Source organism: Vitis vinifera, chromosome 12 (assembly GCF_030704535.1).
Source record: "Vitis vinifera cultivar Pinot Noir 40024 chromosome 12, ASM3070453v1".
In the NCBI taxonomy this organism is placed as follows: domain Eukaryota; kingdom Viridiplantae; phylum Streptophyta; class Magnoliopsida; order Vitales; family Vitaceae; genus Vitis; species Vitis vinifera.
Window position 1 is genome coordinate 12,595,712 of NC_081816.1, and position 24,112 is coordinate 12,619,823.

Genomic DNA, 24,112 nt, shown 5'->3' on the forward strand with positions numbered 1-24,112 from the left:
ACGTTTACACCCTATAGTTTTCTTCCCTGTTCGTATCTCCACTATCTTGCAAAGTTCAATTTTTTTCCAAGGCTCTCGTTTCCTCATCCATGGCTTTAACATGATAGCTTCTTGGATGGTAGAAGGAACTTCATGAGAGGATATTTGAGTAAGGCCTTAAACTGAGGTCAAAGATGCTGAAAAAAAAAAAAAAACAAATTGAGAGATAAGGTGATGGGTGCATGACCTAATTCCTTTCCTGATGACTATAGGCAAATTCAAATCATTATTAGTGTCAAAAGCTTGAGTTTCATTTTCATTACCTGTCACAAGGTCAAAGATTGGAACATGTGAGGTGATTGTAGACTCCTTCCTTTTGGAATACACATTGGAGACAGGAGTTTTAGGCCTCTCATTCTTGATCTTCGGAAACTTTGCAGTACTTGAAATCTTAGTTGGTTCAATGGACTCAATAGATGGATTTTTGGCTATGGGAATCATGACTGAAAGACTCAATGGGACCATAATTTATGCTTGTACCAAAAGTGGAACCGAGTGTGCTATGAATGGAACCAGGACCAAGGTTAGTACTAACACTAACACCAGAATGTGTACTTGTACTAGTACCAGTACTAGATTGTGTACTTGCACTAGACTTGGAATTATGACCAGTATTTCTACCTAAATTAGAAGTAGGACTCTATTTAGGGCTATGTACTAGACTTGGTATGGGTAAAGGTTGATTAGACTCCCAGCATCTATTTTCTCCTAGTTTGCTCTCCTTCTAAGGATAGGTGTTCCCAAAGTATGCTTGATTTTCCACGAAGGTAACATTCATAGTGACATATTTTCTTTCTATTTTTTTGGAGGATAATAATATTTGTATCCTTTTTGCGTCGATGAATAGCCTAGAGACAAGCACTTAATAGCTCTAGGATCAAATTTCCCCCACTAGTGATTATGAATGTGCACATTACAAACACACCCAAATATTTTTGAAGATAGAGTGACCCAAACCCTTGGAAATTAGGAAACAAAGTTGAGAGTTTACTCATGGGAGATAGGCATTCAAGAACACGAGATGACATTCGGTTTATCAAATATGCAGTTGTAAGAATAGCTTTCCTTGAATAAATTTTTAGGACTTTCATTTGGAAAAGAAGTGGCCTAGCAATGTCAAGAAGATGTTGGTTTTTCCTATCCACTACCCCATTTTGAGATGAATGATAAAAAATGGCCTCCTTTTAAAGATAGGTGATGAGGTCTTCATTAAAGTATTCTTTGCCATCATTGGATCTTAGTGTATGTATTTTTGCCCCAAATTGAGTGCTTATGAATTTATGGAAGGTAGGGAAAATTGTTGAAACCTCAAATTTAGATTTCACCAGGTATAATACCCAAGTAGTTCGAGTACAACAATCATATATTAAGGTGACAAACTGTCTAGAACTAGAAGTGTTATTAACACAAGGATGTCAAACATCGGAATCTATCAAACTAAATTGAGATAAAAGTTTTGGAGTTTTCAAAGGAAAAGATACACGATGATGTTTGGCAAACTCACAAATTTTACAATTGAAATTTTCTACATTATCGTTTTCAAACAAGGAAGTGACTTTTTCTGCATAGAAATTAGAGCATGTCCTAAACATCTATGCCATAGCCAAACGTGATCTTTCCTCTTTTGATAGGTAGTATAAACGAAGCCTTGAGACCTTAGATTCGTATTCCCCAGATTTGCTTCTAAGTAGTAGAGCCCATCTTTTAACTCAACATGCCTGATCATCTTCCCTGTAACAAAGTCCTGAAAAATGCAACCAGTGGAAATGAATAGAACAAAATAATTTAGGTCTTTAGTGAATTTTCCTATGGACAACAAATTGTAAGATAGATTTGGAATATGAAGGACAAGTTTTAGAGATAAAATTGATGATATTTTGACATTTCCTTTCCAAACTATAGGAGAGAAGGATCCATCGACCACTTTGATTTTTTGTTTTCCTAAACAAGGAGAATATGTAGAGAAAATTTTTGAGGAGCTAGTCATGTCTGAAGTAACTGAATCAATGATCCATGTAGTAAGAAAGTCATTTTCGGAGGTAACTAAGGTATAGCTATTACCTGATTGAGCCATGGAACAAGAACTCAAAATTGGAATTGAGTTCAAGGCTTGTTTCTCAAACTAGTTTAACAACCTTCTTAGCTTCTCAATGTTGCTTTGGCTGAACATTGTAGCCTCTTGAGAATACTCTATAGCAGTTGTTTGGTGGGCTTCTCCAGATTTTGCTGTGTGGTATTCTCCTTTGTTGCTAACTCCATTCAAGTTTTGAGGTTTCCCATGCAATTTCCAGTACATCTCTCTAGTATGTCTTGGTTTATGACAATAATTACTCCATAATTTATCCTTGTCCACCATCCTCTTGCTTTCTCCCTTATATTTTCTAGCGATAGAAGGGGTGGTTTAGAGACTCTTAGAGCTGAATTTTCAGATATAGGATTTCTAGAATTTCCAACCATTAGTTCCTTACAACTCTCTTCCCCTCGAACATGAGCAAATGCTTCATCCATAGATGAAAACAGTTCTCTGCCTAATACTTGACCACTGGCCTGATCAATCTCTTGACTAAGACCTACCAAAAATTGGGGTACTCTCTCCCTTTTCATTATTTCTTTCAATTTCTTTGTATCAGTGGTTGATTCCATGTACAGGTTCTGGCATAAATCTAGTTCCAGCAACAAGCCTTTGAGAGTATTGTAGTCTTTGTAACACCTGAGGACCCTTGCTTGGTGTTAATTATCTGCTGTTTCAACTCAAATATTTGAGAAGAAACACATGCCTTGGAGTAGGTTTTTGACACTGCTTCCCAAATGTCTTAAGTAGTAGGTAGGAGCAATAGGTCTTATTGATTTCTGGTTGCATAGAGTAGGGCAACCATGACATCACCATGGAATTCTCTGCATCCCAAACTTCATATTTCAAGTCATCCTCTGCTAGTGGTTTTGCAGTCCCCATCACATACTTCATTTCTCTTGCTCTTCAATGATATCTTTGCTGATTGTAACCACTCCATGAAGTTTCTCCCATTCAACTTGGAAGTGGTGATTTGAAGGGTTGAGTTTTCATTGAGGATGAAAGCTTTTGGTTGGAGGATGACATATTGATTAACGTAATAGACTTAGATGTTTTAGACATGAGTGATAATGGTAGATCAAATAACATTGTGAAATAGGTTAGGAAAACCTTCCCAAACAGTGCTGAAAGTGAAACCAATAAAGGCTGCTAGGGTGAGATGTGATGGCAATGAAGGCCACCAAAAGAATAATTTTAAATAGAACTCCTAGAAACCATAGATGGGCTTTGATACCATGTTGAAGTTAGAGGAAACAGGAGAGAAACTAAGGGTCTGTTTGGTAACTATTTTTGATAATAGTTATCTGTTCTCCAAAACAAAAATACAGGAAAACACGTTTGGCAATCAAAAACTGTTTTTTGTTTTCTGTTCTTAAGAACAGAAAACAATGTTTTAAGAGAAATTTTTTTAATTGTTTTTTCTTGTTTTTTAATAATTGTTTAAAAAAATAATTATACAAACATATAGAATGATTAAAAATAAAACATTAGATATAAAAATTATTTTTAAAACATATTTAAAAATATTAAAAACAGATTAAAAACATTTTAGGTTTTCAAATAGATTTTTGTTCTACAAAACATCAGAGAACAATTTTCAAAAATTGTTTTAAAAAACAGTTACCAAACAGGTCTTGATTCTTTTCTCATTTCTTCTAAGGTCTTGTTACAAGGCTATATATTAAACAAGCTTTTGACTCTAGAATCTATACAAGGAAACAAATTAATCCCAACAAAATTGTAGGTTCTACACTATATTGTCCTAATATAGTAGGACCATATTAGGACATGCCCAACTGAGTCATTAAATATGCTAATAAATGTAAATTACACAAGTGCGTGTAGCACTGCAATTCCATTGACATCCAATATTTTACCATATTCAGTTTGGGAAACATTTGTTTTGTTTTACTTTTGTTTAACATTTGAAATCTGTTTTACATTATGAATGTGACTTCGGTCTGTTGTTATCGTGAAGCTCATCAAATCATGCTCTTGTAGAATTTGAAGATCTACCTCTGTGCTTAAATTTGAAGGCATAAATTGCTGGAATTTTGACTGATAGATTTTCTAATATATGTCCTAACATACTCTTCTCCATGGAGAATGAAATTTGTAAATAGTAATTAGCAATAGCTGCATGCTCTCCAATTAGTGTAATGTTTGTTAACAGTTTGTCAAATGTTGCAAAATTTGGTTTGTGTAAATTCTCCTGTTCTGTTTTTGAATTTCTGGTGCTTCTTTTGATTATAAGATGACTGATTTTTTTTTTTCAATTTTTTAATTTTTCGGTCATGGGAGAATATCTGATACACCAGGCAAATTTTGGTTTTGGTCCTGTGTTGGAGGGTGAAAGATAAGGGCATATTTTTTTTTACTACTTTCTTTGTGACATATTTATAAGTAGGGACACTTGGCTTTATTATGTAATATATAAATTCGAAATAAAAAGAAAGCTCCATGTGTTTGGGTTTTTTTATTTTTGCATGATGTTTAATCCAACTATAAAGTGGTTTCCATCTTCATGGTGATAAAAATAGTTTTCTTTATCTGAAGATGCAGGCAGTATTTTTAAAGTTTGGATCTAGAACTCTATTTATAATTTGGATAGTCTAGTTGAAGATATGCCCTGGATTGCTGTTTCATTTTCTGAGTATTTTTTGCTCTTTGTTTCTTTCTTCTTTGGGTTAAGGATGCCTCAGATTCTATCCTCTTTCTGTTTCTCTGGAGTCTCTCATTCAATATTATTTTTGGTGTTCAATACCTATTTATATCAAAGATTGTATACCATGCCTTTGTAAGGAATAAGTTAAATCTCATGATAAGGAGAAGTAGGGACAAGGATTTTCTTGTGAACTTTCCTTTGTCTGATGCAACAGGGTTTTGTACTTTCCAAAACTACCATAAATATTCTTACTTAAGGGCTGTATGAAGTTTATCTGTATGAAAGATTAAAACCTTCCTACCTAATATTTTATTAAACTTCTTTAAACTTCCTCTAGTTGCTCCCACTTTTGGATTGATTGAATTCTTAAATAAGCCAAAAGCTTAAAATTTTGCTTGCACATAAGGTAACCTGTCTTTCATCTGCACTCCAAGTGGATTTAACTTGGTTATATGTTAACAACCTTATCAAGGGATGTATATAAAAGCTTGAGAGATTGTTAATGTGCAGATTCTGTGAGAGACAATTTCTTCAAAGTGTTTGAGAGAAAGATGGATGAAAAGCGCAACAAGTTAAAAGAAAGTGGTAAGCTTCTTTTTATTTCCTTTATTTGGCAAAAGGGCACATTTTTGTTTTACTCATTTAACTCTCTCTAGAGCTTTATGGATGACTCTTATGAAACTTATCATGATCTGATATCAATACATCTTCAGCAACCTGTGAGGCTAATTGCTTGAAATTTTATAGGTCGTGAGCTTGCCGTCTCCTGGGCTTTATGTGCTGTATGCCTCTTTGGTCATCTTTCTCATTTCCTTGGGACCAAGGCTTCATGGATCCATGCATTTCATTCCACAGGATTTCATCTGTCCTTGTCTTTATTTACATTGCTTGGCCCTGGACGTGGACTTATTCTCGATGGTCTGAAAAGCTTTCTTAAGGGGGCTCCAAACATGAACACATTAGTTGGTCTTGGCGCTGTATCATCATTTTCCGTCAGTTCATTAGCTGCCTTGATACCTGAATTGGTAATTAATAATCCATGTCTCTGATAGTTGTAATTCCATATATTTGGTGTGATTGCATATCGATTGATGAGTATCTAGTATATAATGTGACAAGTGACTTGGTAGTTTTCCCTATTGTTTTGTATCTTCTGGGTAAATTTTATTGTTTTTGAAACCACAGTCCATCTTACATTCTTTGTTCTGGATGCATCATTATTTTCTGCAGAAATAGTATTGGAGAATCTTTGAAAGGCTAAATGTTTCAGAATTAAAGTTGAAAGAGACATTCCTGAATCTTGGACAATGTTTGGTAGCTGGAGTGTGAACTGTTTTCTGCTGTTGAAAACCAAAAAGTGATGACACAAAACACCCATTTGATAGCATTTTTTGGAAAATCATCGTTCAAAACATTTCTTGAAAATGACCTATTTTGATGTTTTCTAAAAATGCAAGAACTTTTTAAAGTTGAAAATGTTCCAAGAAAGAATTAGTTTTTATAAAATGAAAGCTTTTTCCAAAGAACCATTTTATTTCTACCACTAAACTGGTTCTTCATTTTCTTGGTGTCAAGACTTCCTCGGGAAGGGAAGTTTGTCAATTATAGATTTCATTGATAGGCTACGGTGGCCTAAGCCTCTCCTTGATGGCCATTTGCTCCCATCCTTTACTTCGTTTGGTGGTCCATGTGCACATCCTATGCATTTGGATTGGGCCCCATTGAGGCATTTCTAATGGATCATTATTTTGCTCTCTTATCAAAAGTGAAAAATTCTGGTGCATGTAATTTCATGCTGTATATTTTTTAAGTTCATTTGGCCATGTGCAACAATGAACTAAAATTGTGTGGGCATGTGTAACAAAGAACAAAAAAATGCACGGAAGAGTGTTGATTGAAATGATAAGATCATATCAAAAGCAAAAAGGATGTGGGCAGAGATGGTGATATATGACTTGATTGTCAAGGATATGACTGTGCATATGACTATAGATAGAGCTCAGTGTTGAAAAATAATTCATTTAGCTGATCCCTAGTAGGTTTAAGGCTTTGTTGAGTTGATTTTGATTATCATTGATTCAATGAGATGGTATTTCAGTGATCTATGTTTTACTTGTCCCAATGACAACAAAATTTCATTGTAAAATAGGTCTTATATGATTATGTTATCATCATGGACCTACTTATCAAAAAAATAAAATAAAAATGTTACCATCATGGACCTCGAATGAAGGGTTATACTAAATCATGTACTAAATTCCCCTTTTTCATCTTGCTATTGGAATTGGATTTGTTGAGGCAGTGTTAGAGAACTTGAATTTTTGTATTTCATGTCCTTGAATAAAGAATGCATTCTTCATTTCATTCTTTAGGATATAGGGTAGTAGTTGCCTTGAAATGGAAAGTAAGCTTGTGGAAGACAAAGTTGGTTGATGCTGTTGTCTGTTGAATGAATATGTTGTTCGTGCAGGGCTGGAAGGCATTTTTTGAAGAACCAATCATGTTAATAGCATTTGTCTTGCTAGGAAGGAATCTGGAACAGAGAGCTAAAATTAAAGCTACCAGTGATATGACAGGCCTTCTGAGTATTTTACCAGCAAAAGCTCGTCTTTTTATTAATGGAGATTCAGAAGAATTTAGTTCTACTGTTGAAGTTCCTTGCAACAATCTTTCTGTTGGTGATCAAATTGTTGTGCTACCTGGTGTAAGTAAGATGTATACTTTTTATGTATTTATTTATTTTTCCTTTTCCATCTTATTGTGTGTACTTTCCTCTTCTTTTGATCTTTTGTTCCTTGTGTTTTCTTGCATTGAAAGGCTCTAAGAAGAGTTATTGTGTTATATTTTTTCATGGTTGTTGACCTTCATTTCTGTCTGCTTTTATGCACAGTTTTGTTGTTCCTTTACAACTAATGCAGAAACTAGGTTACTGATGGTTTTTAACTTTATCCAGTTCAGGATACTATATTTCTAATTTGTCTTCATGATTCTTTTCCTGTGACCTTCAATTTGAATCCTTTTGAACATGTTTTCTCTGTTCAGGACCGTGTTCCAGCAGATGGAATTGTCAGGGCTGGTAGAAGCACAGTTGATGAGTCAAGTTTCACAGGGGAGCCTTTGCCTGTGACAAAACTACCTGGGGTACTAGTCTATTACATATAACTACTGTTTTCTGCAAAACACCCCTAGTTGGATGCTAAAGAAAAATTAGAAAAAAAAGAAAAGAAAAGAAAAAAGTTTATATTTGAATTCAGATGGCATCTAATAGCTGGGTGCATGCTAACATGCTTACTCTTCTTGGAAGTTGGCTTCTTTCTTTTGTTTTTATTTATTTATTGTTTCATAAGTAGGGGCACTTAGTTTAGTGTAAAAAATTGGTCTCTTTTTTGCACAGTCATATTATCATGGGTTTTTTTTTCCTCTCTCTGCAAGGCTGAAGTTTCAGCAGGGAGCATAAACCTAAATGGAACTCTTAGAGTTGAAGTGCGGAGGCCAGGTGGTGAAACTGCTATGGGAGACATTGTCCGCCTGGTGGAAGCAGCACAGAGTAGGGAAGCTCCTGTACAGCGGTTGGCTGACAAGGTCGTTTTTCCTGTCTCACTTTACCTGTGAAGAATACATGTTGTTACTCTAATGGGGTTAGATTAAAGATATTTTCATTTTCACATCTTGGTTTAATGAGGCATATACTTTACCTGAGTGTAATTATATTTTATTTACATTTGTTATATAGCTACAAAAGCTGTCATTTTAACAATTTTTTTACTTATTTAAATTAAGTGATGCATGCATGTTTTTTCCCCTTTTCTTGTTCTATTTCTAATATTAGATCTGAAAGGTTTGGTGGTCTTCGTGAAATGGGGGAAATAGATCTTTCTATAGAATTTGGGTATTTAAATTTAGAGGTGAAACAAATTCTGTTTCACTTGAATTGTATTGAATTGGAATACAATCTGGACATTCTATTTATGCACAATTACCCTAGACACCAAAATAGGAAAGATGCACCTTCCACCTATGATCCTACAATCTCTCCCATAAATCAGAATCTGATTCACCTTCCATCTGTCATTCTACAATCTCTCCCATAAATCAGGGATCCGATTCTTCTAAGAAAAAAAGTGGAAAGAAAAAAATACAAAATCATTTCATTGGCTAAGATCACAATTAGATTCCTAAGAATTTGCTAACACTCCCCCACAATTTGGAGAATAGATGTTATCCATCCTCAGCTTGCATGTAATCATTTGAAATTGATGACTAGCCAATCCTTGGGTCAACACATCTGAGAGCTGCCCTTTTTGTTGAATCATAGGGTATGCTGATCATACCACTATCAGGTTTTTCCTTGGTGAAGTGTTGATCTACTTTTATTTCCTTTGCTTGGTCATGCTGTAACAGATTGTAAACAATATTGATTGTTAATTTGTTGTCCTAGTATAACTTCATTTTCCCTTCCCACTTAATTCTTAGATCATCAAGGATAATCTTAATCCATAATAGCTCACAAATCCCATGTGCCATAGCTCTAAACTTTGCTTTTGCACTTGATCGAGCCACCATGGATTGCGTTTTACTTCTCCATGTCACTAAGTTGTCACCTAAGAGTGTACAAAACTGGAGGTAGATTTTTGATCACCATTGATCCTACCCAATCCACATCAGTGTATGCCCTTAGGCTTAACTTTTCATTTTTCTGAAATAAAATTCCCTTTCTTGGTGTAGATTTCAAGTAGTGTAGAATCCTATATATCACTTTTAGATGAAGTTCCTTGGGAGAATAAATGAATTGGCATACTCCACTAATATCATAGACTATATGTGACCTTGTGTGCGATAAGTAGATCAACTTCCTAACTAAACATTGATACATTCTACACTCGACTACTGCATCTTCTTAAGCTTCCCTTAACTTATTATTTTGTTTGATAGAGGTGTTAGTATGCTTACAACCAATCATACTTGTCTCCTTAAGCAGATCTAGAATGTACTTCTGTTGAGTGATAAAGATGCCCTTCTTTGAGTGAGCCACTTCAATCCCCAAAAAGTACTTGAGTCTTCCCAAGTCTTTTATTTTGAACTATTTAGCTAGTTAATTCTTGAGTCTTTCCATTTCCTCTAAGTCATCTCTTGTCACAATTATGCCATCATCATAAACTATGAGAGTAGTAAGTTTACCCATATATGAGCATTTGAAAAAGCGTGTATGATCTCCTTGGCCTTGTTAAAATTCCATATCACTCATGGCTTTTACAAATCTTCCAAACCATGATCGGGGATATTGTTTAAGGCCATAAAGCACTTTTCTTAGCTTGCAAACATTGTTTCTCTTGAAGCCTCTATCGAAACCCCAATGGTGTTTCCATATACACTTCTTCCTCTAAATCACCATGCAAGAATGCTTTCTTAAACATCAAGTCGTAGCAAAGACCAACCCAAGTTAGTTGCCAAGGATAGTAATATACGAATGTTATTCATCTTTGCTACTAGAGCAAAGGTTTCTTGGCAGTCCAGCCTATAAGTTTGCATATACCCCTTGACCACCGACCTAGCCTTAAATCTCTCTCCACTGCCCCATTAGCTCTATATTTAACTGTAAATACTTATTTACATCGAATCGGTTTTTTTTTCCTTTGGTAATTCAACTATTTCCCAAGTTGGTTTTTCTTAAGAGCTCACATCTCCTCTTCCATGGCTTTCCTCTAATTTTCAATTCTAAGTGCTTTTTGGACTATTGGAGGAATTTCAATGGGAGTTAATTGGGTAAGGAAAACTCTATGTGATGGGGATAGCTTCTCATATGAAATGAAATTGGAAATTGGGTATTAAGTGCATTTTCTAGTAGCTTTCCTAAGGCAGTTGGTAGAAGGAGATCATGAAACACTTTTGAATCTTCATTTTGAATGAATTGATCATGAGTTTCTAGTGAAAGCAATAAATTTGAAGTAGTAGGAGAAATAACACCTAAAATAGGATTAGTGGAGTTTGTGTGTTCATTACTTGGCTTGGGTTTAGACTCTTGAACTTACATTTGATTAGATCCGAATTTTTTTCACCTAGAATAAACCTACGTTGACATGGCAGCTGCATTAACTTCCCTTTGATCCATTTTTGATGAAGGTTCTTGACTAGGTGACAATGAGGTAGAACCTTGGTGATGAAAACTGAAAAGCTATAATAGTTAATCACTTCTTCTATTTTTTTTGGGATAATCAGCAAAAGTCCTTACAATAAGCAAGTTCTTCCATTTTATAATAATCCTCAGCTACTTTCTAAAGGTTCCAAGACACAATTAGTAGCCTTTAATAACAAAAAACTGACCCTTTGACTTCTAATTTAATAATAAACATTTCCCATGCAAATTTTGATATTTTCAAACTTGCTATAAATTGCCTATTAATTACTGCATCATTTTCTCCTCCTTGGAAGATGCTCGTGCTCAAGTTTGGTGCTGCTGGAAACCTCTTTTACACTCTCACTAGTGTACGAATATATATCTGAAATGTTGAATCTATTTCCATATGTTTTGGCAGGTCTACCACATAAGCATTCTCCTCAATCTTCTTGATGATTTTGTAAGGTCCTATCTTTCTTTTACTTAGCTTGGAATAAGAGCCAGCTGGAAATCTTTCCTTGCGTAGGTATACCATCACCATGTCACCCTCTTGAAAGCTTTGGTTGTGCCTCTTTTGATTTGCATATTTCTTATACTTTGCATTTGACTCCTCAATCTTCAATCTGGTTTCTTCATGTAGTTTTTTCATTAAGTCAGCCATGTTTTCACCCTTTAAGCTATTTCTTCCCATTTCTGGTAAAGGAGCTAAATCATAAATATGCAATGGCCGCTTTCCATAAACAACTTAAAAAGGACTTTTACTTGTAGTTCAATTCTTGGAATAGTTAAGGCAAATTCTGCTTGTGCAACCACAACGTTCCATTACTTGTGATTTTCTCCAACCAGGCACCTCAATAAATCACCCAAACTTCTATTGACAACCTCAATTTGTCCATCTGTTTGAGGATGATAAGAAGTACTATACTACAACCTGGTTCCAAACTTCTTCCATAAAGTTCTCAAAAAATGAGAGAGAAACTTGGAGTCTCGATTTGAGGTGATTGATTTTGGGACTCCATGCAATCTCACAACCTCTCTAAAGTAGAGATTTGCTATATTTGATGCATCCATAGTCTTTTTAAAATCTGTTGACCACCACAAAGATGGAATCCATTCCCCGTTTACTTCTAGGTAATCCCATCACAAAGTCCATACTTACATCTTCCCAAGGAGCTGCAAGAACTGGTAGTGGAGTGTACAAACCTGTATTTTGAACTTTTCCCTTTGATTCTTGGCATGTTTGACACCTTTTAACATATTTGTAAACATCCCTCCTCATTTTTTGGCCAAAAGAACTTTTGTTCAATCATAGCATATGTCTTATCTTGCCCAAAATGTCCTCGTAAGCCTCCACCATGCATGTCTTGAATGATCTTTTCCCTCAAAGAGCAATCTGGAACACAAAGTTGATTCCCTTCGAATAGGAAGCCATCATGCAACAAATACTTTTCTGACTGCCCATTAGTACGATCCTTCCAAATTGAACCAAAGAAAGGGTCAGCAGGAGAAAGATCTTAAAGAAATCGAAACCCTTAACAGTAATAGTCATACTAGTCAACAACAAACTTCTTTGACTAAGTGCATCTACCACTTTGTTACTTGCTTCGGACTTGTGCTTTATCACAAATGTGAATCGTTGCAAGTAAGAAACTCAATGGGCATGCCTCTTGCTTAACTTTTGCTGGCTGTTGAGATGCTTTAAAGCTTCATGATCTGTATGCAAAATAAATTCGTGCTGTATCAAGTAATGCTCCTAATGCTTAAGAGCCTGAATGATGGCATACAATTCTTTATCATAAGTGCTATATCTCCTTTTGTCATTCAATTTTTCATTGTAAAATGACACAGGCCTGCCTTCTTGACTCAGAACAACTCCAATCCCAATTCCAGAAGCATCACACTTTACTTCAAACACCCTTTTAAAATCTGACAGCACTAGTACCGGGGCTGAGCTGAGCATCTCTTTAATCTTTTGAATACTTTCTTCAACTTGTTCTGACCATTGAAACCTCCCTTTCTTCATGCAATCGGTTACAAGAGCAATTATGGTGCTGAAATTCTTGATGAAGCGTCTATAAAATGAGGCTAAACCATGAAAACTGCACATTTCTCCCACTGTTTTTGGTATTGGCCAGCTTCTAATTGCTTCAATCTTACTGACATCAACTTTTATCCCTTCAGCACTAACTATATATCCCAGAAACAACGAAGAATTAGTGAAAAATCTGCACTTCTTTATATTGACATGAAGCTTTTCTCTTTTGAGAACTTCTAATACTCCCTTTAGGTGTTGCAAATGAGACTCCTTGGATGGGCTATAAATAAGTATATCATCAAAATACACCACCACAAACTTTCCAATGAATGGCTTTAGAATTTGATTCATCAAACACATACATATGCTAGGTGCATTTGACAAACCAAAAGGCATCACAATTCATTCATAAAGTCCATGTTTAGTTTTGAAAGCGGTTTTCCACTCATTGCCTTCCTGGATCCTAATTTGGTGATAGCCACTTTTAAGATCAATTTTAGAAAATACCTTTGCTCCATGCAACATATCCAGCATATCATCTAGTCTTGGGATCGGGTATCAATACTTTATTGTTATCCGATTTATTGCCCGACTATCGATGCACATTCTCTAGGTACCCATCTTTCCTTGGAGTTGATAGTGCTGGAACTGTACATGGCCTCATTGATTTCCTTATGTATCTCTTCTGCAGCAACTCTTCCATTTGTCTTTGAAGTTCTTCATGTTCTTGTGGAGGCATTCTTTAATGTGGTAGGTTTGGTAGGTTGGCCCCTGGTACTAGATCAGTACGGTGTTGAATGCTTCTTTTTGGAGGCAATCCACTTGGCAGCTCTATAGGAATTACCTTTGAAAAGTTTTCCAGCAATGCCTTTGCTTCATTAGAAACAATCTTACTGGTTTTTTTTTTTTTTGATAGGTAAAGAAAAGTTGTATAAAAAGAAAGAGGGGACACCAAAAACATTACCCTCAAAGTATACAAAAGAAGCCAAAAGGTTCAAACCAGAGGGGGAGGGATAGAAACAAAAAACATCACCTACCCTTACTTAGAGCCTGACCAATCAATGAAGCTTACAAGCAAGAAATGACTCAAATCTACAGACACCCTAACCCCAGACCATAGGTTACATACGAAAGAATTTTTCAATATTTGGAGCGAAATGTCACGGACTTAGTCATTCACTAAGCTCGTGCGGCACTTAGGCAAGTCAAGATGCTTGATCTTGCTAAGTCAGCCTTACTCCCAATGCTTAGCTTGCTAGGCTAAGACGCTCACGACTCGAAAGCTTAAGAAGCTTAGTAGGCAACTCTTTAAAGAATGGAAGCTCTTATTAACTCAAGGAAGCCTTTACAAGTGCTTGGAAGCTCACTTGCTTGGTGCCTTGGCCAAATGAGGCCCTCACCTATTTATAGGCACCAATGGAACTCTTTGAAACCTTGGAGGGTTCCTTACAATTCAAGAATATTCTAGAATGTCCTACATCATTCTATGTACAAGCCTATGTACAAGAGACCTCTAGAATTCTCTAGAAAGCCCTGGACTCCTCTTATGCCTTCCATTATAGTGTAGAGTTATGTGGATTTCTCCAGACATCTCTAGAACCTTCCACACTCTTCCCACTCTAGAAGTCTCTAGAAGTTTCCTAGCTCTATATAAGCCCATGGGGAGGCTCATTTGAATCATCCTGTGACACTCTCCCCCACCTAAGCCGTAGACGTCCTCGTCGCGCCTTCTACCCGGAACTGCTCAATTTGCTCCTAGAACTGCCATAGGGCATTTGCTGGCTCCCAGCTAGCCTCGCTCTCTGGTAGTCCCTTCCATTTCACTAAGTATTCCATAGTAGGAGGTACACCTCGTCTCCTGATGACCCGGTCTGCAATGATGTGTTCCATCTCCTTGTCATAGGAGGTCATGACCGTTGTAGGTGCCCTCTTAGACAACCCTCGGCTCGGATCATCCTTGTCTTTGTGATAGGGTTTCAAGTAACTTACGTGGAAGACGGGATGAATCTTCAACCTCGGTGGTAGCTCAACTCTATAGGACACCTTGCCAACCTTCCCAAGTATGGGGAATGGTCCTTCATACCTCCTCACAAGGCCCTTATTCACCGGCCTTAGGGATTTGAATTGTTGAGGAAGGAGCTTGACAAGCACCATGTCTCCGTCCTTGTACTCCGTGTGACGTTGCTTCTTGTCAGCCCACTTCTTCATTTTCTTAGCGGCCTTGTCCAAATATGAGTGTGCTATGTCAGCTTGCTTGTGCCACCCTTTCGTGAACTTAAAAGGCGCTGGAAGGCGCTGGACTTCTCCCCGTATAGCCTATCGTTAGAGTGTGAGGAGTTATTGGTTGCTGCCCTGTGGCTAGCTGGAACGGGCTCTTATTGGTTGCCTCACTCCTTTGTAGGTTGTATGAGAACTGGGCTATGTCTAGCAACTTGGCCCAATCTTTCTGGTTGGCGCTCATGAAGTGCCTTAGGTAGAGCTCCAGTAAGGCGTTCACCCTCTCTGTTTGCCCATCCGTCTGTGGGTGAAAGCTTGTGGAGAAGTGAAGCTTCGAACCCATAAGCTTAAAGAGCTCCATCCAAAACTTCCCAGTGAAACGCGGATTGCGATCACTGATGATGAACTTAGGCAACCCCCAATACTTGACTACGTGCTTTAGGAATAGCCTCGTCGTCTCTTCCGCAGTGCAGTCAGTTGGGGCTGCTATGAAGGTTGCTTACTTAGAGAACCTGTCTACTACTACTATGATAGAGCCGCTGTCCTCCGACTTGGGTAGCCCAATGATGAAGTCCATGGTGACGTTGTCCCATGGGCGCTCTGCTATAGGTAACGGCTCCAACAGGCCTCTAGGTTGTTGTTGCTCCATCTTGTCTTGTTGGCACACAAGACAAGTCCTCACATAGGCCTCAACCTCATCCCGTATTTGAGGCCAGTAATAAGCCGACTCGAGTAGTGCCCTCGTGCGTTGTTGTCCAGGGTGCCCAACCCACTTGGTGTCATGGCACTCCTTTATTAGATTCCGCCTTATGTTCCCCCACTTAGGCACGTAGAGTCGTCTCCCCTTAGTGTAGAGTAGGCCGTCCTCCACCCAGAACCTCTTAGTCTTCCCTTCATGAGCAAGGGCGATGAGACTCTTAGCCACTGGATCATGTTGCAGTCCCTCCCTTAGAAGATCCATTATGTCTCCTTGGGGCTGACTCGTCATGGACGCTAGCTCCGTTTTGCGGCTTAGGGCGTTGGCCACATGATTAGCACTTTCTGGCTTATACTCCAACGTATAGTCGAACTCGGTTAGGAAGTCTTGCCACCTAGCTTGTTTAGGACTTAGCTTCTTCTGTGTCTGGAAGTAGCTAGTGGCAACATTGTCGGTCTTCACTATGAAGTGAGACCCCAGAAGATAATGCCTCCAGGTGCGCAAGCAGTGGATGATGGCGGTCATCTCCTTTTCTTGCACCGTGTAACGCCTCTCCGTGTCGTTTAGCTTGCGACTCTCAAATGCGATTAGGTGCCTTTCTTGCATAAGGACTCCCCTAATAGCGAAGTCTGAGGCATCTGTGTGTACCTCAAAAACCTTGGTGTGGTTGGGTAGTGCCAACACCGGCTCCTCAGTCACAACCCTCTTAAGATCTTCAAAGGCTTGTTGGCACATTTCGTCCCATTCCTATGCCTTATTCTTCTTAAGAAGATCAGTGAGTGGAGCTGCCCTTGCCGAATAACCCTTTATGAACCGCCGGTAGTAATTAACTAAACCAAGGAAAGATCTGAGTTGAGGTACCTTGGTTGGTGGATCCCATTCTTGGATGACTTTCACCTTGCTATCATCCATCATCAGCTTGCCATCTTTGATGCGATGCCTTAGGAAGCTCACTTCCTCCTTAGCAAATGAGCACTTCTCCTTCTTCACATATAACTCGTTCTGCCTTAGGATCTTGAAGACCTTCCTTAAATACCCTACGTGCTCTTTCAGGGTGTTACTGTAGATGACTATGTCATCCAAGTACACCACCACGAACTTGTCTAAGTATGGGTGGAAGATCTTGCTCATGAGGGTGCAGAACGTTGCTAGGGCATTGGTGAGTCCGAAAGGCATCACTAAGAATTCGTATGAGCCGTACCTGGTCACACATGTAGTCTTCGGCTCGTCCCCCTCCGCAATCCTTACTTGGTAGTAGCCCGACCTTAGGTCTAGTTTCGTGAAGTACCTTGCCTTACCAAGTTGATCGAACAAGTCAGCGATGAGCGGAATAGGATACTTGTTCTTTACCATCACCTTGTTGAGTGCCCGGTAGTCTATGCACATCTGTAAGGACCCATCATGCTTCTTCTGAAACAAAACTGGCGCGCCATATGGAGCCTTGGATGGTTGGATGAACCTCGTGTCTAGCAACTCCTTAAGTTGTCTCCTTAGCTCCTCCAGCTCAGGCAGTGCCATCCTATATGGCCCCATAGTAGGGGGCTTGGCTCCCGACTCCAACTCAATCTTGTGATCTTCCTCTCTCCTAGGAGGAAGTCTCTTAGGCAACTCGGACGGCATCACGTCCTTGAACTCATCAAGGACTCCCTTGATTTCCTTTGGCATGGGTTCTCCTGACCCATCATCCCTTTCTTCCTTTAGGGTGGCAAGGTAGGTCACCTCTTTCCTCTTTAACCCCTTCTTAACTTACATAGCTGATAACATAAGGGTCTTGGGCGTACCTTTGGTGACCGTAGGGACCATGCACGGCTTCTCACGGCTTCTCCTCCTCTAGGATAGCCATTGAGCGCAGGAAAGGTAATGGCACGGCCTTGACCTTCTGTAGGAAGTCCATTCCTAGCACCATCTTGAAGTCATCCATGGGTGCCACTGTGAAGTTGACCCTTCCTTCCCATGAGCCGATGTGCATAGTCACCCCGCGAGCTACTCCATGTGATGGCTTAGCAGCTGAATTAACTGCCTTGAGCCATCCTCCTTCCTTGGATGCTTGGAGCTCTAGCCTTTTTGCCTCATCCTCCGAGACAAAGTTATGAGTGGCACCAGTGTCCACCAGAGCTTTGGTGGCCTTCCCATTCACAAGGGCCTCTACATACATTAGCCCTTTGCTTTAAGGTGTTTTAGGCATCAGCTTGGCCTTAAGGGCATTTAGGAGCTGCAACGATCCCACCTGAGCATCGCCTTCCTGCTCTTTTTCCTCGATCATAGCATTTAGAGCTTTCCTCTTAGGACAGTCCCGCGCCCAGTGTGGACCATCACATAGGAAGCAATTGGTCCTGGGCGTGAACTCCTTCCGCTTATCCTTGCCTTTGCCATCCTTGCCACTAGGGCCTTTGCTTGATCCTTCCTTAGAAGCGTAGCCGCGTGATCCCTTGTCTCCCCCACCTTTGGCTTGGTTACCCTTGGATGGTGGCTTAGGCTTGGAGGAATCTCCCCTTCTATAATCTACCAAGGACTCTGCTACTACCATGGCCATGGTTAGGTCTTGGACACCGCGTCTCCTCAGTTCTTGCTCGGCCCAGCTTTGCAAGTTGTCCATGAAGTTAAATAGTAGCTCTTCATCGGACATGTTGGGTATCTCAAGCATAAGCGTAGAGAACTCCTTGACATACTCACGGATTGAGCCCGTGTGCTTGAGACGCTTCATCCTTGCTAGGTAAGTCACATCTTTGGGATAGAATTGCCTTTTGATTTCTCTCTTAAAGGCATCCCATGTGTTTATGGTGCATGTCCCTTTCTTTATGTCGGCAAACTGTCGACGCCACCATAAAGTAGCATTATTAGTGAGGTAGAGGGTCGCGGTGCGTACCTTAGTGGCTTCATTTGTCAGTGCGATGGCCTCAAAGTAGCGCTCCATGGGCCACAAGAAGTTATCCAGCTCCTTAGCATCCCTCTTGCCACTAAACGTGTGTGGCTTGGGCACCTCCACCCTTGGTGCCTCATGAGTGGCCATGACTCGTGCTGATACCGCAGTCTTGAAGATGGCCAGCTCTTGACGAATCTCTTGGTCTCGGGTCTCCATGTGCGTAGCCAAGGCCCCCATCCTTGACCCCACACTAGCAAACATGCTCATGACCTTGTCTTGGAAGGACATGAACTCCTCGTGTGACACCGGCTGAACTTGTGAGCCTAGCACCCCCTCGCGAAGGTCTTGGATCTGCTCCCTTAGATCCTCTAAGCCCTTCTCCATGCCTTGCTCAATCAAGTCCACCCCTTCCCGGGTGTCCGCCATGGCTAGCTCCACCTTGGCTAGCCTTGCCTCCATGTTGGCTAAGGCATCACGAGACTTATCCTTCATGCCTCTGCCTCTTGCAATATGCTCCATCTCCCTTCCACGGGTTTGCTCGCTAGTCTCCTCCACGTTAGAGCCCGACATGCTTCCTTTGCTATGCCCACTTCGTAACCGCGCTTTGATACCACTTGTCACGGACTTAGTCGTTCACTAAGCTCGTGCGGCACTAGGTAAGTCAAGACGCTTGATCTTGCTAAGTCAGTCTTGCTCCCAATGCTTAGCTTGCTAGGCTAAGACGCTCACGACTCGAAAGCTTAAGAAGCTTAATAGGCAACTCTTTAAAGAATGGAAGCTCTTATTAACTCAAGGAAGCATTTACAAGTGCTTGGAAGCTCACTTGCTTGGTGCCTTGGCCAAATGAGGCCCTCATCTATTTATAGGCACCAATGGAACTCTTTGGAACCTTGGAGGGTTCCTTACAATTCAAGAATATTCTAGAATGTCCTACATCATTCTATGTACAAGCCTATGTACAAGAGACCTCTAGAATTCTCTAGAAAGCCCTGGACTCCTCTCATGCCTTCCACCATAGTGTAGAGTTGTGTGGATTTCTCCAGACATCTCTAGAACCTTCCACACTCTTCCCACTCTAGGAGTCTCCAGAAGCTTCCTGGCTCTATATAAGCCCATGGGGAGGCTCATTTGAATCATCCTATGACAGAAATCTCCTCATTGCCAAATGCTAACAAATTCATTTCCTTCCAAATTGTCCAAAATATACATAAAAGGGTCGCTTGCCAAACCTTTTTACGAGTTTTACCCACAAATGATCCATGCCACCTAAGAAGAGTTTCCTTCACTGAACAAGAAAGAATCCAGGACACACCAAAGAGGGAGAAAAGAAGATTCCAAAGAACCCGAGTCTTTTCACAGTGAAGAAGAAGGTGATCAATCGTCTCTACTTTAGAGAGGCAAAGAAAACACCTATTTGTCAAGAAGTGCCCCCTCCTTTGAAGTTGGTCCAACGTTAAGACTTTCCTCCAAGAAGCCTCCCAAGCAAAGAAAGCCACCTTAGGAGGTGTGCTCGATCTCCAAATACTACCACTAGGGAACAAAAGAGAATTTCCTGACTTCAAGATAGAATAAAGAGATTTGGCTGAAAAGATGCCACACCTTGAAACTGTCAAAATCACTCTATTTTCCACATCCCTGTGCACCCTAAAAGCTTGCATTTTTTTGCAGAAAACGCTCCACCAACCTGAACTCCCAATCATTAAAGTCCCCTGAGAAAAGAGGGGTCCATCCATCTCCATTACCATCAGGGTTCCAAACATCCGCCACCTAAGCTTCCTTAGACAAAGAAATGGTAAATAAGGAAGGGAAGGACTCATAACGTGGCTCATCTCCACACCACTTGTCCATCTAGAATCTCACTCTCTGCCCATTACCCACTTGGTAAGCCAACCTACCACTCAGATAATTCTACTCCTTCCTAATAGCTTTCCATAATCCCACACCATATCTCTCACTCACCTCGCGGGAGCGCCACCCCCTATCCTCTTCACCATACTTTTGACTGATAACTTGCTTCCAAAGGGGCTCTCTTTCATTGGCATAGCGCCAATTCCACTTGCTTAAGAGAGCTATATCCATGAGAGAGAGATTTCTCACACCTAAACGATATTTCCTTCTCTCCAAGCAAATCGTGTTACACCTAATAAGATGCGGTTTCTACATAAGAGCTCCACCACCCTAGAGAAAATCCCTTTGAATCTTCTCCAATCTCAACCTCACTTGTCTTAGCATGCAAAAAAGGGACATGAAATAGATAGGCATGCTAGACAAAGTGTTTCGAATTAAAGTGATTCTTCCTCCTTTTGAGATATACTGTTTTTTCCACATTGCTAGCTTTTTTTGAATCTCTCTTCAACACCATCCCACACCACACTGATTTGAAGGGGGCTCCCAAAAGAAGACCCAAATAGTTGGAAGGGAGACCACCCACTTTACACCCCAACTTCAAGGCCAAGTCCTCTATATTATGCACCCTACCCACTGGAATTAGCTCACTTTTCTCTAGATTGATTCTCAAACCTGAGCAAGCCTCAAACTGCATAAGAAGCCAACTTAGATAAGCCATCTGGTCTTGAGACGCCTCACAAAACACCAAAGTATCATAAACAAATAACAAGTCGAGATCAGAATCCTCTCACCACTCCTACCTTTCACTCTCCAACAAGATAAGTAGCCCCCACTAATAGCCCTCCTCAAGAGACAACTAAACACCTCCATGGCTATCATGAATAAATAAGGGGAGAGGGGATCTCCTTGTCTCAATCCCCTCGAACTTTGGAAAAAACCAGAAGGAGATCCATTTACTAAAACAAAAAATTTCACAATAGAGATGCACTATTCTACCCATTTAATCCATTTCTCCAAAACCCATCTTTCTAAGCACTGCAAACAAGAACTTCCAATTCACATGATCATATGTCTTCTCTATATCCAACTTGCACAACACACTACCTTCCTTGCTTTTCAACCTTGAGTCGACGACCTCATTTGCAATCAAAACTGCATCTAAAATCTGTCTACCCTCTACAAAGGCATTTTGGGACTCTGAAATCACTTTGCCCATTACCTTTTTAAGTCTATTAGCCAACACCTTGGCTAACAACTTATAAAGGCTGCCCACAAGACTAATCGACCTAAAATCTTACAGGTCTTCTGCACCTCCCTTCTTAGGAACAAGAGTCAGGAAAGTAGCATTCAAAGACTTAACAAATCGGCCATCCTCATGGAAGTCTCTAAAAAAACCCAAAACTTCTTCCTTCACAACATCCCAACAAAAAAGCCAAAACGCCATGGTGTAGCCGTTCGGACCTAAAGCTTTATCCTTGCCTAGATCTGAGAGAGCTACAAACACCTCTTCTTCTGAATAAGGAAGCTCCAACCTCTCAATCTCATTGCTGTCTAACCCCACAATGGATAACTCGTCAATATAGGGACACCACCCCCCTTCTACTAAATGGAGGTTATGAAACGCCCCGACCACACTAACTTTTAAATCATTCTCCTCGGTATACTAGCAACCATTCACTTTCACATTGGACAACCAATTTCTTCTACTGAGAGCATTCGCCATCCCGTGGAAGAATCTGGTGTTATTGTCCCCTTCCTTCAACCGCACTTCCCTTTACTTTTGTCTCCAAGAGATTTCCTACCTCAGAAAGTCTTATAAGACTCCCTAGCCTCATTTCTAGCTTCACACTCTTCCAGATTTAGGGTTGAAACTTTCTCCTTCTCATCCCAATACATAACCTGGTCGAGAGCTTTTCCCTTTTTAGGCTCAATGAAGCCGAACACTTCTTTATTCCAAGTCTTCAAGTTTAAGGCTCTCAATTTTGCGTCTAAAACAAAGCTGAAAGTCCTAGTAAAATTAAAGCTCACCCACCAATTCTTAACCTGATCTTTGAACCCCTCTTCCACCAACCACTTCTCAAATCTGAAATGAGAGGGTCCCCTCATACCTCCTCCATCTAGCAGAATGGGAAAGTGATAAGAAACCGGTCTGGGTAAAATACCCTGCACAGACCCATTAGACAGGCTGTCCCAATTATTTGTCACTAAAAACCGGTTGAGCCTAGATTGGGATTGGTTATTCAACCCACCCCTCCAAGTAAATGAACCCCCCTGCATGGACCCCGTAGCATTTGCATAAGTTCCTTTCACTTTCTCTTTGAAACTATTCCCAACCTTTTCAGAGGTGGGAACACTAGGAAAAACTTTGCTCACTGCTGGAGTGGAGACTCCCAGGGCCCTCAACTTCTTAACCAACAAGAACCAACCCCCAACTAAACCTTTGCCCCCTGGAAAGACAAGACAATACTTCTTAGCTTCCACATCTCACACAGAGCCGAGTAAAAACCTACCAGTTTCATTTGATCGACACTCCAGCCTGAACTTTCTTTTCCCATCTTCCCAAACTTTTAGACACCTCGAACTTGACTCTCCTTTACACCAAGCTTCCACACCTTCCAACAGGTAGCTCAAAATCCTTTCTCCAAACCTTATCCAAGAGGATAAGCCTTTGCTCCTTTCTAGAATAATCCCTCTAGGTTTACCTCAGACTACTTCAATGGAGATTTCGAAGGTATTGGACTCCACTGCAAACCAACATTTACCACCTCTCACCTCTGAAGCAACCATGTTTCCTCTTTTTGATTGAATCCATAAACCATTTCAGGGAGAAAGAAGCACCTATAAACCCATGAAACAATCTTATTGGTCTTCTAAGATTTCTTTTGCCAACAACAAAAAGGCAACTCCATTAGCTTCAAACTCATTTAAAAAGCATTATACAGTTACACAAGATTGTTCTGGTTTGACCTTAGATTTAACAAACTCTTATTCTTTCATTGGGGCAAGTACTACCTTAAGCCCATTTTTGTAGAAAGCATAAGCATTCTTCTTTCCATGGTGGACAATTTTATTGTCAAATTGCCATAGCCTTCCAAGTAACAAATGACAGGCTTCCATTTCCACCACATCACATAAAACATTATCTGAATAGTTTTTCCCAATTGAGAAGGGAACAAGACACTGCTACACTACTTCTACTTCACCTCCTTTCTTGGACCAAGCAATTTGATATGGCTTTGGGTGTGGTAGCACTTCCAAGTTGAGCTTTGTCACTATTTCTTTAGAAACAAGATTTTCACAACTTCCGTTATCAATAATAACTTTGCAAAGCCTCCCGTATGAAGATCATCTAGTTTTAAAAATGTTGTTTCTCCACCAATCGCTTTTTGATGCTTTTGGAGTTAATATGGAACGTCTTAGCACTAAATTTGGAAGATCATGGTCTTCATATGTGACTTCATCTTCCATGAATTCCAGCTGCCCTCCATTGCCTTGAGGTTCCATTGCTACCTCCTCATCATTATTCTCCCTTTCATCTTCATTAATCAATAAGTTGTTGGCT

The 24,112-nt window shown here is 39.9% G+C and overlaps 1 protein-coding gene across 1 annotated transcript in view; it reads left to right on the forward strand.

Annotated features, from left to right (window-relative positions):
• LOC100257685 (copper-transporting ATPase PAA1, chloroplastic) overlaps positions 1-24,112 on the forward strand; it is a 96,374-nt gene that overhangs the window by 11,598 nt on the left and 60,664 nt on the right. Inside the window, exons 4-8 of the mRNA XM_002274461.5 lie at positions 5,286-5,360; positions 5,523-5,800; positions 7,246-7,479; positions 7,818-7,916; positions 8,208-8,357. Of these exons, the coding sequence (XP_002274497.1) occupies positions 5,286-5,360; positions 5,523-5,800; positions 7,246-7,479; positions 7,818-7,916; positions 8,208-8,357 (836 nt within the window). The remainder of the gene's footprint in view (positions 1-5,285; positions 5,361-5,522; positions 5,801-7,245; positions 7,480-7,817; positions 7,917-8,207; positions 8,358-24,112) is intronic.